At 38.4% G+C, this 17,606-nt stretch overlaps 1 protein-coding gene across 3 annotated transcripts; it reads right to left on the reverse strand.

Annotated features, from left to right (window-relative positions):
• Positions 1 to 7,621: 7,621 nt before the first annotated feature.
• On the reverse strand, positions 7,622 to 17,606 carry rmi1 (RMI1, RecQ mediated genome instability 1, homolog (S. cerevisiae)). Of its 3 annotated transcripts, none has more exons than XM_063489678.1 (9): positions 17,547 to 17,606; positions 15,871 to 16,080; positions 14,437 to 14,547; positions 13,761 to 13,910; positions 11,334 to 11,404; positions 10,963 to 11,086; positions 10,762 to 10,837; positions 10,379 to 10,568; positions 7,622 to 9,644 (listed from the first exon to the last, which is right to left on the reverse strand). In XM_063489678.1, the coding sequence occupies exons 2-9, from the start codon at positions 16,030 to 16,032 to the stop codon at positions 8,477 to 8,479; spliced, it is 2,052 nt and encodes a 683-aa protein (XP_063345748.1). In that variant the 5' UTR covers positions 16,033 to 16,080; positions 17,547 to 17,606; the 3' UTR covers positions 7,622 to 8,476. The 3 variants fall into 3 exon arrangements, with proteins under 3 accessions (XP_063345748.1, XP_063345747.1, XP_063345746.1); XM_063489677.1 differs by lacking the exon at positions 17,547 to 17,606 and adding an exon at positions 17,371 to 17,521; XM_063489676.1 differs by lacking the exon at positions 17,547 to 17,606 and adding an exon at positions 17,276 to 17,521.

Raw genomic sequence — 17,606 nt, forward strand, 5'->3', positions numbered from 1 at the left:
CTTTTCAAAAACAAATTTTTGTGCATGCGGCAACTTTCACTTAAATACAACCACAACAAATCTTACATCACATTTACAGACATGATATATATTAACAAATAAAGGCTCGAAGCATCACAACATATAAGCTAGATTTGGTTAAATTGGTTAAATTAGCTAAAAAGTAGGTACAAAAGATGTCAGTGCAATCAGAAATTTGCAAAGGTTGTAGCCTACGTCCTGATGGTAGTAACTCATATTCAGCATAGACAGGGTGCTGCTGGAGATGCTTACAAAATCAACTGAATTCATTCTTAATCACTACAAACAAAGACACATACCAGCCCATGAAAAAGAACCAAAAGTGATCTCTAGAAGTGGACAATAGCAAATAACTATTGTGTGTAAAACTGTCCCAGGTTCTGCATGAAATATAGTGATTGTAATACTTTTCACTTAATTTTAATCCCATTACATTTTTCATCAATTTATTTACAACCTCAACACAGACACCATTACTTGCTACTTATTAATTTATCTCGAAAGAAAGAAAAAAACACTCTAAAGATGGACTAAAACTGTGATGGAATAAACAAAAAGTGAACTGTTGAAAATCCAGAGGACAAGATAACAAAGTCCTAAAAAACAGACGAAAACACCACAGGAACATAGACTGAGAGCAAACAAGGCTTAAAAACAGTGTGACGTTACACAGAACACAAACTGAGGCTTTAAATACACACGGGAGGCAATCAGAGAGATAGGAAATATGAGGGTAACAAGACACAAGGAAATTAAACTATAGCAAAAGCACAAGAGACAAACAACTCAAAAAATAAAACAGGAAGTAAATAACTAGACAGAGATGAGACGCTAGCACTCAGCTAAACACAGGAAAACACACTGGATGCTACAGTAAACTACAACACAAAGAATCAGAGAGTCAAACTCTGAGACTGCTTAATAATTATAATACTAAAACAGAAAAGTGAAATAATCAAAACAAAATAATGAAACTATGAATCAACCTATAATCAAAACTACTGCTCAAGAAATAAAAAGAAAAATAAACTTAAAAACTTTAAAGTAATAATAATACTAATGATATGAGAAAAGCCCAGAATTATCCCATTAAAACTTATTAATAATGACATATACTGACAATTATTGTTCCAACCAATTTCTCGTTTATCTTTAGGAAATTTAAAAAAAAAAAAACCAGATGAATTATTTACATAATTTAATTAAAACCTAATCCCCAGAGTTTGTAGTAGTCGATGACACTGCAGCGTTTACTCTAATGCGCTACGATTTCCTCTTCTTTGGAGTTTTTTCTTCCACAGCAAAAACTACAGACTGTATCTAAAAGATGGACATAGATCAGAGACCGTGTCAATGTGAAAGCGTTTAAAATTTGTTTTATAATTACCAGGAGGGGAGTGAATTTAGTCAAACACCATCACGACATGTTTGGACAAAGCATTTTGAAGCTTTGTGATTAGCGTTTTGGTTGTCACCATATTGTTTGTTTTAAAAAAAAATAAAAGTTATGTTTTACAGAAAAAAGGGTTGAGTGCTCAGTTATCAGCCAATGCTAGCAAACTTGGTTAGAAAGCAGCATTCATAAATTGTACAGGTGCAAAACATACACATGCATATCAGCTTATTAGTCCTAATAAAGTAACAGACTAGTAAAACATTTGTAATAAAATAAAAACATTCCTGTTTTATTATGCCAGCTCAAGAGGTACTTACACTGTAAAAAAATAAAATAAAAAAATAACTAAAATAAATGCCAAATGTTTTCTGCTACTTCATTATCTGTTTTTAAAGGAGGTTTCTGTAAATGGTAAAATTTTATGTGTGGTTAAAAATATGAAGAAAATTATTATTAATGCTGAATATAGAAAATTCCTTCATTTCAAAATCATACATGATGCAATATTTTTACAGTGTTTTTTTAATCCTTCAATAATTATCTTTCCATAAAAAGTTAAAGAGTTTAACATTTTTAGCACTATATAAGAAGTGCCTTTACCATATTTGACATCAATTCTAAAAGTTTTTATGCATTAAATAGTGAATTTATAACATTCAGTTACAAATATTTCTACACTGCTGTACTTTGAGCGTGTGGTTTTACAATAAAAAAAATCCTCATTAGAGATGTATGATTTTTTTTTAAAGGTTCATTTTCCTTTCTTTAAATTTCATGTGTGTATTGGAGACAAATTTAGAGTGGCATGGTTTGTGCATGTGCAGAGGAGGGACAGTAGATATGCTGCACAAAAAGATGTTGAAGATGGAGCTGCCAGGCAGGAGGAAAGTAAAGGAGGACATGCAGAGGGTTGGTGTGACAGAGCAGGATGGTAGAGAGAGGGTGGTATGAAGGCAGGTGAGGCAGACAACGAAGAAGCAAAGATGTGCATATGGGATGTATCACTGTAATTATTGTTGGAAAATAAATATCTGACATTCTCTTATTTCACAGATTCAAAATACAATATTTTTTATTGTGTATTACAAATTGTATATACAGCATAAAACACCTTGATATAACTGCTAATGTGAACTTGTGCTGTACAAATAAAGCAGAACTGAATTGAAAAATACAATACATTTCATCACAGCTAAGTGCATATACATAGTACATGGAAAACTTTTATACGTGAACCTAAAGCCCTTGAAAACTTTGATTTGAGCATGAAATGGGTCCTTTCTTGGTTCCTTTTAAAAGCACAATAATCATCTTCTCCATCCACCCAGATGAGGCAAATCAAAGTGGAAAGGTACTTTATTGTTTCCCATGTCCAATTTCCTCATAATTTTCTATTCCTTTAATGATTCACATTCTCGAGTCACAGCAGGCACGCACACACACACACACACACACACACACACACACACACACACACACACACACACACACATAGGTATTTAGAGGTATGTTTTTGCCATAAAGAGAAACCATTTGCTCATTTTGATGGAGGCCTAACAGAGAGGTTGAGCTGTCTAAGTGGATTTTTCATTACTGAATGTAATAGGGCAAAGAAAATTACAGCTGCTACAGCAGGAGGGGCATTAGAATTGTTCATGTACTTTTTACACGGATATTTGTAATGACCGGAAAGGTTCAGTGCAGCTGTACATGAACATTAGAAAATTAACACGGTGCTCTCTCTGTCGCCTGCGTGTGCTCCGTCCCTTCACGACTTGCCCGCTATTTGCAATTTGGAAAGGTACATCCAAACTCGCAGGGGAATGAAAAAGCTTATTTTGTCCCCCTGCTACCGCTCCGGACTGAGACAAAAGTGGAAAACCAACATAATCGAGGAAATAATTTTCAAAATGAAAGGCTAGGGCATTCGAGTACTTTCTCATGCTGCTTCTAAATGTATTTTTTATCATGTGCTACTGAAAAACTTTTAAAAGGTAAAAAGAATATATATATATATATATTTATTTCCCCACAAAACTTTCAACCTGCTTTCAAAAGAACCCCCGACCCATAGTGCATGAGCCATACGTTTTAGAGGAATTAGTCATAAGGTCATAGTAATGGCAAAAATGCTGAAATGCTTGGCTTGTCTCCTCTTTATTTGTTCCCTGACCTCGTACATTGTAGTAATTGACTGTCTGCACTAAAATGCTTCATATACAGCAGTGGGGAAGGAGTACTCAAACCCTTCACTTCAGTAAAATGTTTTCAACAACAACAAAGAAGAGAAAAAAAATTAAATAAATAAATAATATAGCGAGCCACACATTCCTGTCACAACCGCTCCAGATGTCCTGCCTTTCCCTCTGGGTTCATACTTTATCGCTCCAATTTCAAACCATCGCTGAATACAGTTTGGAAGAAGATTACTTTGTGTGTTGTACATTATCACTGCAGTGTTAAGATTCTAAAATTTGATGTTGTACAGTTTAATGAATAATCCATTGGCTGCCAATGATTTTTTACAGCTTATTCTGTAGGATATAAACTGGGTTAGTGTCTGTTTGGAATGTGTTTCCTCCACACAGATGGTCAAGTATGGAGCTATTATGTAGTATCTATAAGGATTTCTGAATTAAGATATGTTTGGTTTTATAGGATATTGAAACAGTTTTGCACTTTTTAAAATTGGTTATGAGACTCCCAACATAAATGATGGTTAGTTATCAAATTTAATTTCACACTTCTACTTTCGGCTGGTCACCACAGTCCATAGCATCCTTCTCTGTCAAACCAACCATCTGCATGTCCTCCTTCACTATATCCACAAATCTTCTCTAAGGTTTCCTCTTTTACTCTTGCCTGGCAGCTCCAGATCTAAGATCTTTTGCCCTGTGTATAGACAGTGTCCGTCCTCTGCACATGCCCAAACCACCTTGCCTCTCTAACTTTGTCTTTAAACCGCTCAATCTGAAGCATCCTGCTAATGACCACACCACTGTGCTGCATCTTACTGCCATCTTTTTGTCAAAAATCTAGTTTCATACAATCTTCCCATTTCAACATTTCATCATAAACCTGACTTTATTTTGCATTCCTCCAACCCAAGATTGAAAAACCCGAAAAAAAAAGGCGTTGGAATTTTTATTATCCCTGCTACTAAACATCATACAAGTTTTGCTAGAATTTAATAATAACCTCAGTTTCTTTTCCACTACATTCAGAGGCTCTTCTCAACTTTTTTCCAGAGCATTATATATATATATATATATATATATATATATATATATATATATATATATATATATATATATATATATATATATATGTATATATATATATATATATATATATATATATATATATATATATATATACACAAACCGGATTCCAATAAAGTTGGGACACTAAACAAATTGTGAATAAAAACTGAATGCAATGATGTGGAGATGGCAAATGTCAACATTTTATTCGGAATAGAACATAAACCACGGAACAAAAGTTGAAACTGAGAAAATTTATCATTTGAAGGGAAAAATATGGTGATTCAAAATGTCATGGTGTCAACAAATCCCAAAAAAGTTGGGACAAGGCCATTTTCACCACTGTGTGGCATCTCCCCTTCTTCTTACAACACTCAACAGACGTCTGGGGACCGAGGAGACCAGTTTCTCAAGTTTAGCAATAGGAATGCTCTCCCATTCGTGTCTAATACAGGCCTCTAACTGTTCAATCGTCTTGGGCCTTCTTTGTCGCACCTTCCTCTTTATGATGCGCCAAATGTTCTCTATAGGTGAAAGATCTGGACTGCAGACTGGCCATTTCAGTACCCGGATCCTTCTCCTACGCAGCCATGATGTTGTGATTGATGCAGAATGTGGTCTGGCATTATCTTGTTGGAAAATGCAGGGTCTTCCCTGAAAGAGATGACGTCTGGATGGGAGCATATGTTGTTCTAGAACCTGAATATATTTTTCTGCATTGATGGTGCCTTTCCAGACATGCAAGCTGCCCATGCCACACGCACTCATGCAACCCCATACCATCAGAGACGCAGGCTTCTGAACTGAGCGTTGATAACAACTTGGGTTGTCCTTGTCCTCTTTGGTCCAGATGACATGGCATCCCACATTTCCAAAAAGAACTTGGAATCGTGACTCGTCTGACCACAGAACAGTCTTCCATTTTGCCACACTCCATTTTACATGATCCCTGGCCCAGTGAAAACGCCTGAGCTTGTGGATCTTGCTTAGAAATGGCTTCTTCTTTGCACTGTAGTTTCAGCTGGCAACGGCGGATGGCACGGTGGATTGTGTTCACTGACAATGGTTTCTGGAAGTATTCCTGAGCCCATTCTGTGATTTCCTTTACAGTAGCATTCCTGTTTGTGGTGCAGTGTCATTTAAGGGCCCGGAGATCACGGGCGTCCAGTACGGGTTTACGCCCTTGACCCTTACGCACAGAGATTGTTCCAGATTCTCGGAATCTTCGGATGATGTTATGCACAGTTGATGATGATAACTGCAAAGTCTTTGCAATTTTTCGCTGGGTAACACCTTTCTTTGGTCCACTATCTTTCTGCGCAACATTGTGGGAATTGGTGATCCTCTACCCATCTTGGCTTCTGAGAGACACTGCCACTCTGAGAAGCTCTTTTTATACCCAATCATGTTGCCAATTAACCTAATTAGAGTTAATTGGTCTTCCAGCTCTTCGTTATGCTCAAATTTACTTTTTCCAGCCTCTTATTGCTACTTGTCCCAACTTTTTTGGGATTTGTTGACACCGTGAAATTTTGAATCAACATATTTTTCCTTTAAAATGATACATTTTCTCGGATTAAACTTTTGATCTGTCACCTACGTTCTATTCTGAATGGAATATTGACATTTGCCATCTCCACATCATTGCATTCAGTTTTTATTCACAATTTGTTTAGTGTCCCAACTTTTTTGGAATCCGGTTTGTATATATATATATATATATATATATATATATATAATAGTTTCATTAGAAAATAAAGTGAGTTTTAATCATTTACTTACAATATAAACAGTAGGGCTGAAGTCCACATGTAACCTTTATTAAATTGGAGTGAAATTTATTTTATTTGTACATACTGATATCTATCATCAAGGTAACTGTGTACAATCTCTCCCTTTGTCTTTAGTAATCTGTGACTCTCTAGGGTCAATGAAGTCAATAAATGAGATGAACCTATTTGCTCTACACCCATATGAAATAAACTGTATTTTTCATTTAGTAAATAAATCAAAACCTTAAAACTTTGTGTTTAAAAGTGAACCTTTTTTTTAATTGATCGTTCTCTTTAGACTCTTATAGCTCTGGGTAATTAACAGCTCCGAGTGAACAACCATTGTGTGCTGATGGAGCTAAATCAGTGACAGCTCTTTAAACTTGATGGTACTCCTAAAGTGCACTCATGGTTTCTGTAGCATGACTGCATACAAACAGGAAATAAATGTACTGTGTACTCCTTGTTACTCACCATACAGCCACCCAATAATATGGGGAGCAGACTGCTGGTTTGCTTTCATACCCAGTGAACAAGCACTCCCCTCTCAGTTCATTTACTCTATCACCCAATAGTTATTCCACTTGTATCTCCCTATGGGTTGCTGCTTTACCCCTTCCTCACCCAGCCCTCCACCAAATTCAGCTTCATTAGCACATAACAGGCTATCAACATGCATAGCAGGGTCCTGATTTAGATGTTCAAGCTGATTAGCTCTTAATGAACCAAGACTGGCTACCTGAATGGAAGTGCACACAGTGGCATAAGACTACAATATACATGCAGGTGCGCTCCCACCACAGAAACACAATTCTAAGCATATAACATACATTTTAATAGCCTGTGTTTTGCTCATTATCACACCTAAGAGAAAATGTAGACAAGGCAGAAGAGACACTGTGTAATTTATGTAGCAAAAATTCTTAAAATGTTTCATCTGAAAGCGAGATCTCTGACTCCTCTAAAGAAGCCCAGGCAGTAATTAGAGATACTTTTAAATACTGTGTGCTTAAACAGTGCATATCCAACAGCTGCGTTTGATACAGACCAAATGAAACACGGTGTATCTGTGAGGCAGTCTGCTTTATAACGTTGTTCAGCTAAACTGGAAAAAACACAACGCTCAGAAAGGAAAGATAAGCATAGCAACAAGGACGTGCACATTTTTATTAGTCACAGAGCGCAAGACAAAAAAAAATGTATATATAAAAACGTTCAAGATACAGTAAATGCAGACAATGCATTAAATTTGTGGTATGTGTGTTCTTAAAAGACAAAAACAGACGAGACTGTAATGAACAGAAATAATCGAAGCTCATGGCCTCTCCTTTATATTTCTTTCCTCTCATTCTTCTCTGAAGGAGTTTATTAAAGACCCGCATTGCCCTTGGCTATTCAATCACTTTTCAGTAAGAAGTAATGGTTGTACTGAATGAATGCAAAGGCTGGCAATTCATTACCACAATCAGACGATGAACACCCCACCCCCAACTTCCCTCCTCTCCTCTCGTATATTTCGCCCTGCTCTTCGGGTAGTTTTCAGCATTAAGCAGAATTCGGGGCCTTGAAAACCGGGATGTCTGACCTGATTTGCACATAACCACCTTTGTTTGTTGAATCTGTTTAGTGTGCTTGTGAGCAATGCAGCGCATTCTAAGCGGAAAACAACAAAATGAATAGATGAATGAAATTCTCCAACGACAAATGGCAGAACGTCACATTCACATGGAGCAGATGGGATGCTGATCATCATTTCACACCTTCTGCTCTCCAAATCTGAAGCAGAAGGGCAGGTTGATCACCAATTAAAATAACTACCTTAGTCTGAAACTAGCGTGATTTTTTTCCTTCCACGCAACGCAACTATTAGTTTCATTACATGAAAAGAAAACTTTCAAGGCCACTGAGTGATGTTACATCTGCCACAGTTTTGTTGGCAATTTTTTATCTCTGCTTAAGGGCAATATACTTTTCCGCTGCCTGCAATTTTCTCATTATCGCCCACTTCCCCTCAACCACTATGTTTATTTTCTCCCGTAGCTCACCCTCTGCTCGAGCTCCTGGAGTATTTTCTCGCTGACGGGGTCCACTTTGGTCACCACTTTGGTCACCACCGCTTTCCTGCCCTCCGGTTGAACAATAACAGTCATAATGCAGCACATGTCCACAAGCTCTTCCTGGCATCTCCTCATCCCCGCATCCAGCTCACCTCTCCGGGACGGGTCACGCTTCAGGGCTCCCTTCTCTGCTACCGAGAAGCCCAGCAGGCCTGTCAAAACTTCATTGGACAGCTCCACGTCCAGGTAACCGGTCCCGTCAGATATTGTAGCAGAAACACTCCAAACGCCATTACTGCTGCTCAGTTTTCCCAAAAGAGTCACAATGAAAGCTTTGACATGGATCTCCATGGTGTGGAGAAGTGGTTTGGACATTAAATTTTCCAGCAAGCACAAGTATGTAAAGGGTGGAGAGGTCAGAGTGACAGGAGGGAGTGTGCTGCCACTCCGAGCATTTTGTTTGGACAATCTTGAAGCTTCTGTTTCATAGCTAGTGCTCTCGGTGTCTCTACTAGACCTATGCTGAACAGGGATCTCATTTGGTTCTCTAGTCTTCCCACTGGTTTCTGCCTCTTCCAAAATGCAGTCCATATCTTCATCCACAAAATCAATCTCGTCATTAGCAGCCAAATCTAATTCACGTGCTGCCTCTGAAGCTGCTGGAGAAAGAAATAGCTCGGGAGTTGTCTTGGTTAATTGCTCAGAAGCTTCTCTAGTGTCCCTTTTCTGTGCGCTGGATCTGGAGTTGATAGACCCAAGTCGTGACCCAGAGCCACTCAAAGTGCATGATTCAAACAGAGCAGCTTGGGGTTTTGTTGCTCTGTTGGGATTTCCTGTTATTCTGCTGTTCTGTGGTGTGTTTCTGTAACTGCTGTCAGATGGTGTGGGGACACTTTCATTTTCCTGGAAAATCACACTGTCCAACTCCTCCAGGGGAAGGTCGTCAAAGTCTTCATCAGGAAAGTCTTCGTCTGCCATGCTGTGATCTTGGATCTGTTGATGAACTGCATCGGGGGGGATTGAGTCAAAGAGGTCAGCTTCCGCGTGTTCGTCATCATTTAGGTAACCCTGGTCTAAACCATTTCTGCTGCTTCGGGTCGAGCCACCTCTGTCAGAGCGGGTGGAGAGTTCACTTCTGAAAGACAACAGCAAATTATGTTGGACTGAGTTAACAGGGCTTTTAAATCATCGGGGTTAATCAGTTAATTGTTCAAAGCATACAAAGAAGACTGGACAAAGAAGTTCACACAGACATAAATTTAAAAAAAACTGTAGCGACAACACTTTGCATCATCCTATCCTTGAATATTCATCATCACAACATTGAAACGATATAACAGATAAAAATGAGACTATTTTATTTGTGTGTGTAAGTCAATGAGGCCAGTGTAAACTAGTGACTGTGCAGTTCATTCCTCCTGGAAATAATTGTACCCTGGACAACTCGCTTAGCATTTTATATCATGACATATGAACTGCCTTTTTTCTCCATCTCAAAATGACCGGTGTACGTTCCACTTTATTCTCAGCAGCTTCTGTCTCTTCAGGAAATTGATGAACTTTAAATAAAACGGAAATTGTTGTGACATTTGAATCTACCCTGTGATTTCTCCTCCTGCTGTAGGTATACTGCCTTCAGTACGTATTTGTTAAGAATGTTGTTCTCGTCACCGGCCGCAGCGACGTAAAGACATTTTATTAGAAAACTTTGTGAAGACGCTGTAAGACGAATGCATTAAAACCATCTTAAAGTGTTTTTTTTTCCTGAAGATAAAAGTGATTAGAAATGCCATGATATATTTCCACGACAGTGCAGAGTGAGGCTTTGCAGCATCGAAATGTCAAGACATCACATTGTTTACCACCCACCTGGACGAAGCGGCTGAGACAAGGCTCCTGATGGACGAGCTTCTCGAAGACTGAGTGGAAGCCTCACGCAGCGTGCTGTAGCCGCTGTCTCGGGCAGGTTCAACCTGAAGCATTTCAACTTCCTCTTGGGCCTCGAGACTGGCTAACAGCTCTGCATCATCAACATCCAGATCGTCCACTTCCTGGTTACCTTAAAACAAAGAAAAAGGAAAAAAACAACAACATATATGTTAGTATAATTTCAAAAAACGGGCAGGTTAGATTAAAGAAAAAAGCAAAGCCATATAAGACAGAATGTCTAAATTTCTAATAAAGTGTATGTAGTGTCACATTGTGCCGATGATGGATGATCTTTGAAGATACACAGATTCTAATACATATACTTTGTTGTTGTGCTGGAGCCTCCTCTCCTTCCTGTTCCTGCTCAGGAAGTCCCAGTGTCCGACACAGCACCCTGCCCTATCACAACAGTATCAAAATAAGCCACTGAATGTGTATGGTGTACTCATACAAGAAAAGAGAAATCAGAAGAAACATATTTATTTTAAATGAGACAAAACGTACAAGAAATCGTTAGAGGTTACCTGGTTATTTCTGTCCACCAGGTCTTCGACCTCACCACCGAGGATTTTGATGTTGGACGGCCCCAAAAGCAAAACACCAAGTCTGCAAACTATCTTTCCTTGCAGCTGCAGCTTTGCACCGGGCCTGCAAGAGTCAGCAACATTTCAGGAAAATGTCTAGTTCTTATTTTTAATTAACAATAACAACAACATTTCATCCATTTCTCGTTGTGCTTGGATACTTGTGTTTCTATAAAACTCGAGGCAATATTGTTAGGAGGAGAAGATTTTTACTTCATTTTAGGCAGACATGTGCCCTTGAATTTTTTCAAATAACTAGCAGTAAAAAGACACGATATTGCAGTAACATGTTTTACAGATCAATCCTTAACCTGAGTGCCGCGCTGAGAGCAGGGATCGGCTGATACTCCATGGCCTCCAGGCTCTGAACTCCATCTGTCACCTGTGCAATCAAAGATGTTTGATCAGAAAACACGTAAATGATAAAAAGATTATGATGACATTTATGCAAATCTATAATAAAAGTGTGTTTCTCTTTTTGTGTGAATTAAACAGATTAAAAGACAGTTGTGTGAATTTTTCAGTTCGTTTTCTGCAGTAATCTGAGACCCTGTGGGCTGTTGTCTGGAGGCTTTCATAAATATGTGAGGGTTTGGGATTTAGACAGAAATATCTGGGCCAAAACTTAACAGCTCTGTAACTGCTCTTTACTTATGAATGTAGACGTATTAAGGCATAAAGGAAAATTTGAAAAACAAAAAAACATAGTAGATGATTTGTGCATTTGTGTAAATTAGTAAATTTAATTTAATTTACGATTTCACTAAATAAGGGAAAAAGACTATCCAAAAATTTTAAAAATAAGCTGAGTTCAACTAGACTGGCCACAACCAGGTTTACTGCCAAACCTGCTGAATCAAGCAATGATTTAAATTAACACAATCTAAAGAAACTCAGAACAGCTGAGAAACAAATCACTGACATCAGTCTGGAAATGATTACAAAACCATTTCTAAAGTTTATCCACAAATGGAGAAAACATGGAACAGTGGTGAACCTTCCCAGAAGTGGACGGTCTGCTAAAATTACTCTAAGAGCTCACCGACAGCTCATCCAGGAGAACACAAAAGACTCCAGAACAACATCTATTTTGGGATGTATGTACATATACATTTGGGGGGGGGGGGTCTGTGGACTGATGAGAGAAAAGTTGAACTTTGTGGAAGGTTTGAGTCTCGTTACATCTGGTGTAAAACTAACACTGCATTTCATAAGAACAACATCATACCAGCAGTCAAACATGGTGGTGGTAGTGTAATGGTCTGGGGCTGTTTTGCTGCTTCAGGATGATTTGCAGTAAATGATTGAACCATGAATTCTGATCTCTACCAGAAAATCCTGAAGGAGAATGTCCTTCCATCAGTTTGATCATAAACACGTGAGCCAATCCTCCTCTGAATGGCTCCAAAAAAAAAAAAAGAAAAAAGAAAGGAGGAGGTTTTGGAGTGTCCGTGGTCAAAGTCTGGACTTATAATAACTCTGGATACTGTAGCATAACTTTAAACAGGTCATTGATACTCAAAAACCCTCCAGTGTGGCTGAATGATAATAATTCTGAAAAGATGAGGGGGCCAAAATTCCTCCACAGTGATGTGAACAACTCACTCAGTTATCACAAACACTTGATTGCAGTTCTTGGTGACAAAGGTGTCACAGCCAGCTATGACATTTAGGGGCAATTATTTTTTCACACACAGTTCTAAAACAGTAATTTATATTTACTAAGTTTATGTTTGTCTATTATTGTTTAAAAATGCAAAATTGTTTGATGATCTGAAACATGCCAGCGTGACAAATATGCAAAAAAAAGAAAAGAAAAAGAAATCGGGAATAATAATAATTTTTCACAGCACTGTAGGTTGTTTAGACTCTAAAACCCATGTAGACTGATTCAGTATGGAAATAACTGTTATTTCTATTTCTTTTAATATGATTATACACGCTGGCTGTCCTGTCCTGGTTAAAGCTAATCTGCTTGATAACCCTGCTTTATGCAGCGATGCCAGCATCATTTATAACTGTCGTTAAGTTTTCCATCCCACGACTCTTTGCTCAAAAATGGTCTGAGAAACAGTTAAAATAATATTAAAAGCCACAGCAACGTTTCTAAGCAACACCTGCACTGTTCTTGAAGAAAAGAAAAAACAACACTGAAAAGTATATTACTTATGGTGGAAATTAGAGTCTGCCTCATATATTCCTGTAATTTACTCTTTCATATGCTCTCACTGATGGTACCGTCCGCTCTGATTCAGTCAGGAAGAGAAGCAGAATTATTCCACTCAACCAAACATACAAAGATAAAGTCTGGTCACAGATAAGTGCTGGACACACTGCGTGCCACTGCAGTCAAGACGAGTCCAGACAATATTTTCTATTAACAACACAGTTTAAAGCTCTGTCTCTACAGGAAGTGCATGAATGTTTTTCTGTTTGTCTGTGAGACGCTGAAAAGCTACTAAGACACAGACAAACGCAGGATGCTGGATGATGCAAAAAGCCAAAGCTTTAAAATGAAATTTTAAGTTTTAAATCTGCAATTTTTGATCTCCCTTTTGTGACCCAAACTTGTGTCTTAGTTAGAAAGAAGACAACTAGCATCATCACATATTCAACGCCTGCTTTTTAAGCTTAACGCTGCTGTTATTTACATAAAGGCATTCATTCAAAAAGGCTTTTACTGTAACTCAATTGAGATTTTTTTTTTATGGCAACTATGATTCACATATGACTCTGACCTGCAGTAGTAGCATACGGGTGGGTTTGGCCTCCCAGGGCCTCTGGGTGGTCTGTGTGACTGCAGACACCTCGTCATTGGCACAATCTGTGCCCCTCCACTTCTGCAGCTGACCATACGCCGGCTGACTGATGTCCAGTAATGAGTCAACCTAAAACAGAGTTGGACCTCTTGTCATGTTTCCATTTCCGTGCACGATGATCAACCGAGCGTTGGTGTCACCAGCAAGGTGAGTTATCTGCATGCACAGCCCAAATTAATCATCACCATTAACTCAAGCGCTATATTTCCTCAAGAGCTTGCTTTGCAATTTTTTTCCCTCTCCGATGCACGCAAAAAAGCCACAAAAGCAAAAATAACAACAATAACAAATGTACACACAATACACACAAAAACTCCAATTTTAGACTACTTTCAAAAATTATGCGTCAGTTAAATAAATGCAGCAGGAACGCCTAAATACTCCCTTCCAATGTGAAAAGCTGAGTGACTTGCCTTTATGTGATTTAGCTTAGGTTTTATGCTGTTGGTACACATATTGTTCTCAGCCTATTGTTTGCTGTTTTTACACGCTTTTTTTAATTTGATTTTTGTTGAAAATATGACCAGAACTGTCCCCAACAACAACAAGAATAAATAAAGAAACTGGATGAACTATGTAACATGAAAGTTTGTACCTGGACGCAGAAGGTGCCACTGAGCTCAGTCTTCTGGGCTTCAGCGAGCCCTTCAGGCAGGACAGGAAAGTCCAGGTCTCTGAGGTCTGTTAACAGCCATTGGTCCAGCGCCTGAAAAACCACATCAAGCAGTGCGATTCATTTTTGGTTCACTTACTGTCATTCAGCAGCAGTTAGACATAGAGTGGACTTTATTATGTTCACTTCCAGTCCCATAATTTATTCTTTTGTTACATGTATATGTATTTTAAATGGCGCACAGTTAAAATAACCCTTTATTTTAAAGGAAGCTTTGGTCTAAAGCTACCTGCAGATACCGGTGACTCAGATCCAGAAAAAAAGTAGAAACTCTACAGAAAAATGATTTAACAGAGTAAGAGAGAAATGTCACAGGGATTTGGATGAATTCAGTGCTTCAGTAGTGTTAGCAATGCCTGCAGATATTTTATTTCTTGTTTATAATATGAACGCGCTCTACAGAGTTGAGATCTCAGGACCACTTGAATGAACCGGCATGCTCCTGAAACCATGAGGTGATTATTTGTGCCTTGAAAAAAAACAAAACAAAACAAAAAAACAAGAAACTTTGTCCTCTTCCAAGCATGTAGTGGAAAAAAACAACAAAAAAAGACAACTTTGGCCAAAAAAGAGCACAGCTGTTCGACAACAATATTTTGGTACACTGTGTCATACAAATGATGCGTCAATACAGGGAAATATTCCCCACATGACGCCACTGCAAGCTGTGACAGCTGACGCCGAGTAGGATGGATTCATGCTGCCATCAGCTTGTTGTAACAGAAACCAGGATTTGTCAGACCAGAATGTGTCCTTTCACTCTTCAGTCACCCACATTTGCTCATTATTACCTACTCTAGCATGAGCTCCTTGTTCTCAGCTAACAGTGACAGAAATGTGTATGGTCTTGGGCTTCCGTTTCTTGATTATAAGCCCCAGGGTTGTTTGAGTTTTGCCTTCTGCTAGCTGCATATTTGTGCAGGATTTTGCAAATATGAGGCTCACATGAATGCAAAAAAGGAAGAGACACAAACTAACTGCTGTGTCACAGATGTTATTCAGCTCAAACTGGGTTATTCTACCAAGAGTGATAAAATGTGCATGAACCACATCAAATCCACATGTTCACATCAAAGTCAGTAACCATCTTTGAGGAAAAAGTGGGGTAACCATCCACCCCCTGACCACCTTCTATCATGTGACCCATACTTAACCCATGTCATAATAAGTGAGCGAACATCTTATAAGACAATAAGTGAAAACAAGACCTCTTAATCTATACTGGCGTTTCTGGAGCTCTGGAGAAATATCCAGAAACAGGTAGGAAAGGAATCCTGAGACTTTTGTTGACAAAAACAAAGCATTTGATTTCTGTCTATCGAGTTGTACACTGAGACAGTCGCACATCCTGCCTACCTGCTGGTTGATTTGCTGCTGTGACAGATGAGCTTCTCCTCCTGCCTCTCCTTGTAGCCACTCCACACAGGCTTCTAGCCAGGCAAAGGGCACCTGGACATGCCAGGAGGACTGCAGCCATGCTTGGGTAGCACGTACCACTGCCTGAATCCCTGGAGTCATCTCTTCTTCTAAGTGTATTTGGCTCTCTTCTGCTTTCCCAGCTGCTTTCTGTCAGAATATACAGACTGCTTTAGCCACATTCTTATTCTGAAGCTGCTTTAGCCAAATTATTTCAATTCAGGTATTCATATCATAGTCGCACTTCTCATTAATTACTCAATAACACATTTAGAGTTTTAATCATTCACATTTTTATTGTCATTCAGTCAATGATTCACTGATGCACTGGCTGAACAAAATTACATGTGCAGAAAAAAAAAACACACAAAATCACAACAAAAGGTTAAAAAGACTGTAGTGTAACTGTCTATTACACAGTAAACACTAAAAAAAAGATTAAATAAATAAAAACTGTATTTGCAAAAATATGTAAGTGTATAGCTGAGGTGTCTGGTGGTGGTCAGGTAAAAAAATGCAACACAGTAGTTATCTGTAGTGCACCGTTTGTTTGTTTGTTTGTTTGTTTGTTTGACTTAATGTAGTTTTAACTTGACTGTATTGTACGTGCAAAATATGAGAAGAGATAAAATTCTACATTGAATTTACAACGATCCCTGAGCTGAGTCCCCAGTGACCCATGACGGATTAATAGTTAAGCTGTGTTTTAACGTGTTAGTTTTTAAATGAAGCCTCTTAGATTAAATTTGGCCTTGCAGTTTATCTTATTTTCTTTTCTAAGTGAGTACTCCAAATAGGCAAAAAATTCATAATAATTCAAGGTAAAGGGTTGAATGTTAACCCTCACTAGATTGCAGGATGAGCTTTTTTTGTACACTAGTCTCTTTGTAAAGCCCTCAAACCACTGGAGCCATTTAGAAAAGACTGTTTTATACCAAGAACATAATATTATTGTATCTGATTGTTTTCTTGGGTTATTTGAACAAGGTAACCACACTGTCCCTGCAGATGATCTTAAGCAGACGTAAACAGATGTTGCAGGACTGAACAGTTTATTAATTTTAAATTGACATCGCCAATCCTTACCTTACAAAATTATGTTTATGTTTTGCAGGTATTTCATGCAGTTGTGCTTTTAAAAGTAAAGTATGAAAAACAACATGAAATTCAGCTTTGAGAATATGCATTTCAAATCAAATCGGGACTGCGAAAATATCAGAAAAATTATATATTTTTCCCAACATTGTCCAGCCCTGCTGTTGAGGAGCGTGAAAGGGATATCGGGTAAGAAAAACTTTACCAAATAGAAGTGTTTATAACCATTTAGCTGGTGTGTATATGTTACCTGAGAAGCACGGGGGCAGACTCGTCCATCAAGTATTGCACAAGTAGATAGAAAGGCGCCAAAGTTGATTAACCCAGCCTAGTTATATAACAAACCTGAACACAAGCATCCAGCGCCAGAGGTCCCTACTCACAACAGAAGGCCTTAAACCAAACACTCGTGTCGGAAAAACGTGACCATTAGCCTTGCAAATCGCATCTTTCTAAACTGGAATAACTAGAAGGGCCACTGTTAGCAGTCGATCGGTGTCCGGAAACAGACTGGTACGTACCGCCTCGGTTCTCGTGATTGGCGTTCGTTGTAGCCAATCGGATTTATCGCCTGCTTGAGT

This window comes from Pelmatolapia mariae, linkage group LG12, assembly GCF_036321145.2.
Source record: "Pelmatolapia mariae isolate MD_Pm_ZW linkage group LG12, Pm_UMD_F_2, whole genome shotgun sequence".
NCBI classification, from domain to species: Eukaryota; Metazoa; Chordata; class Actinopteri; order Cichliformes; family Cichlidae; genus Pelmatolapia; species Pelmatolapia mariae.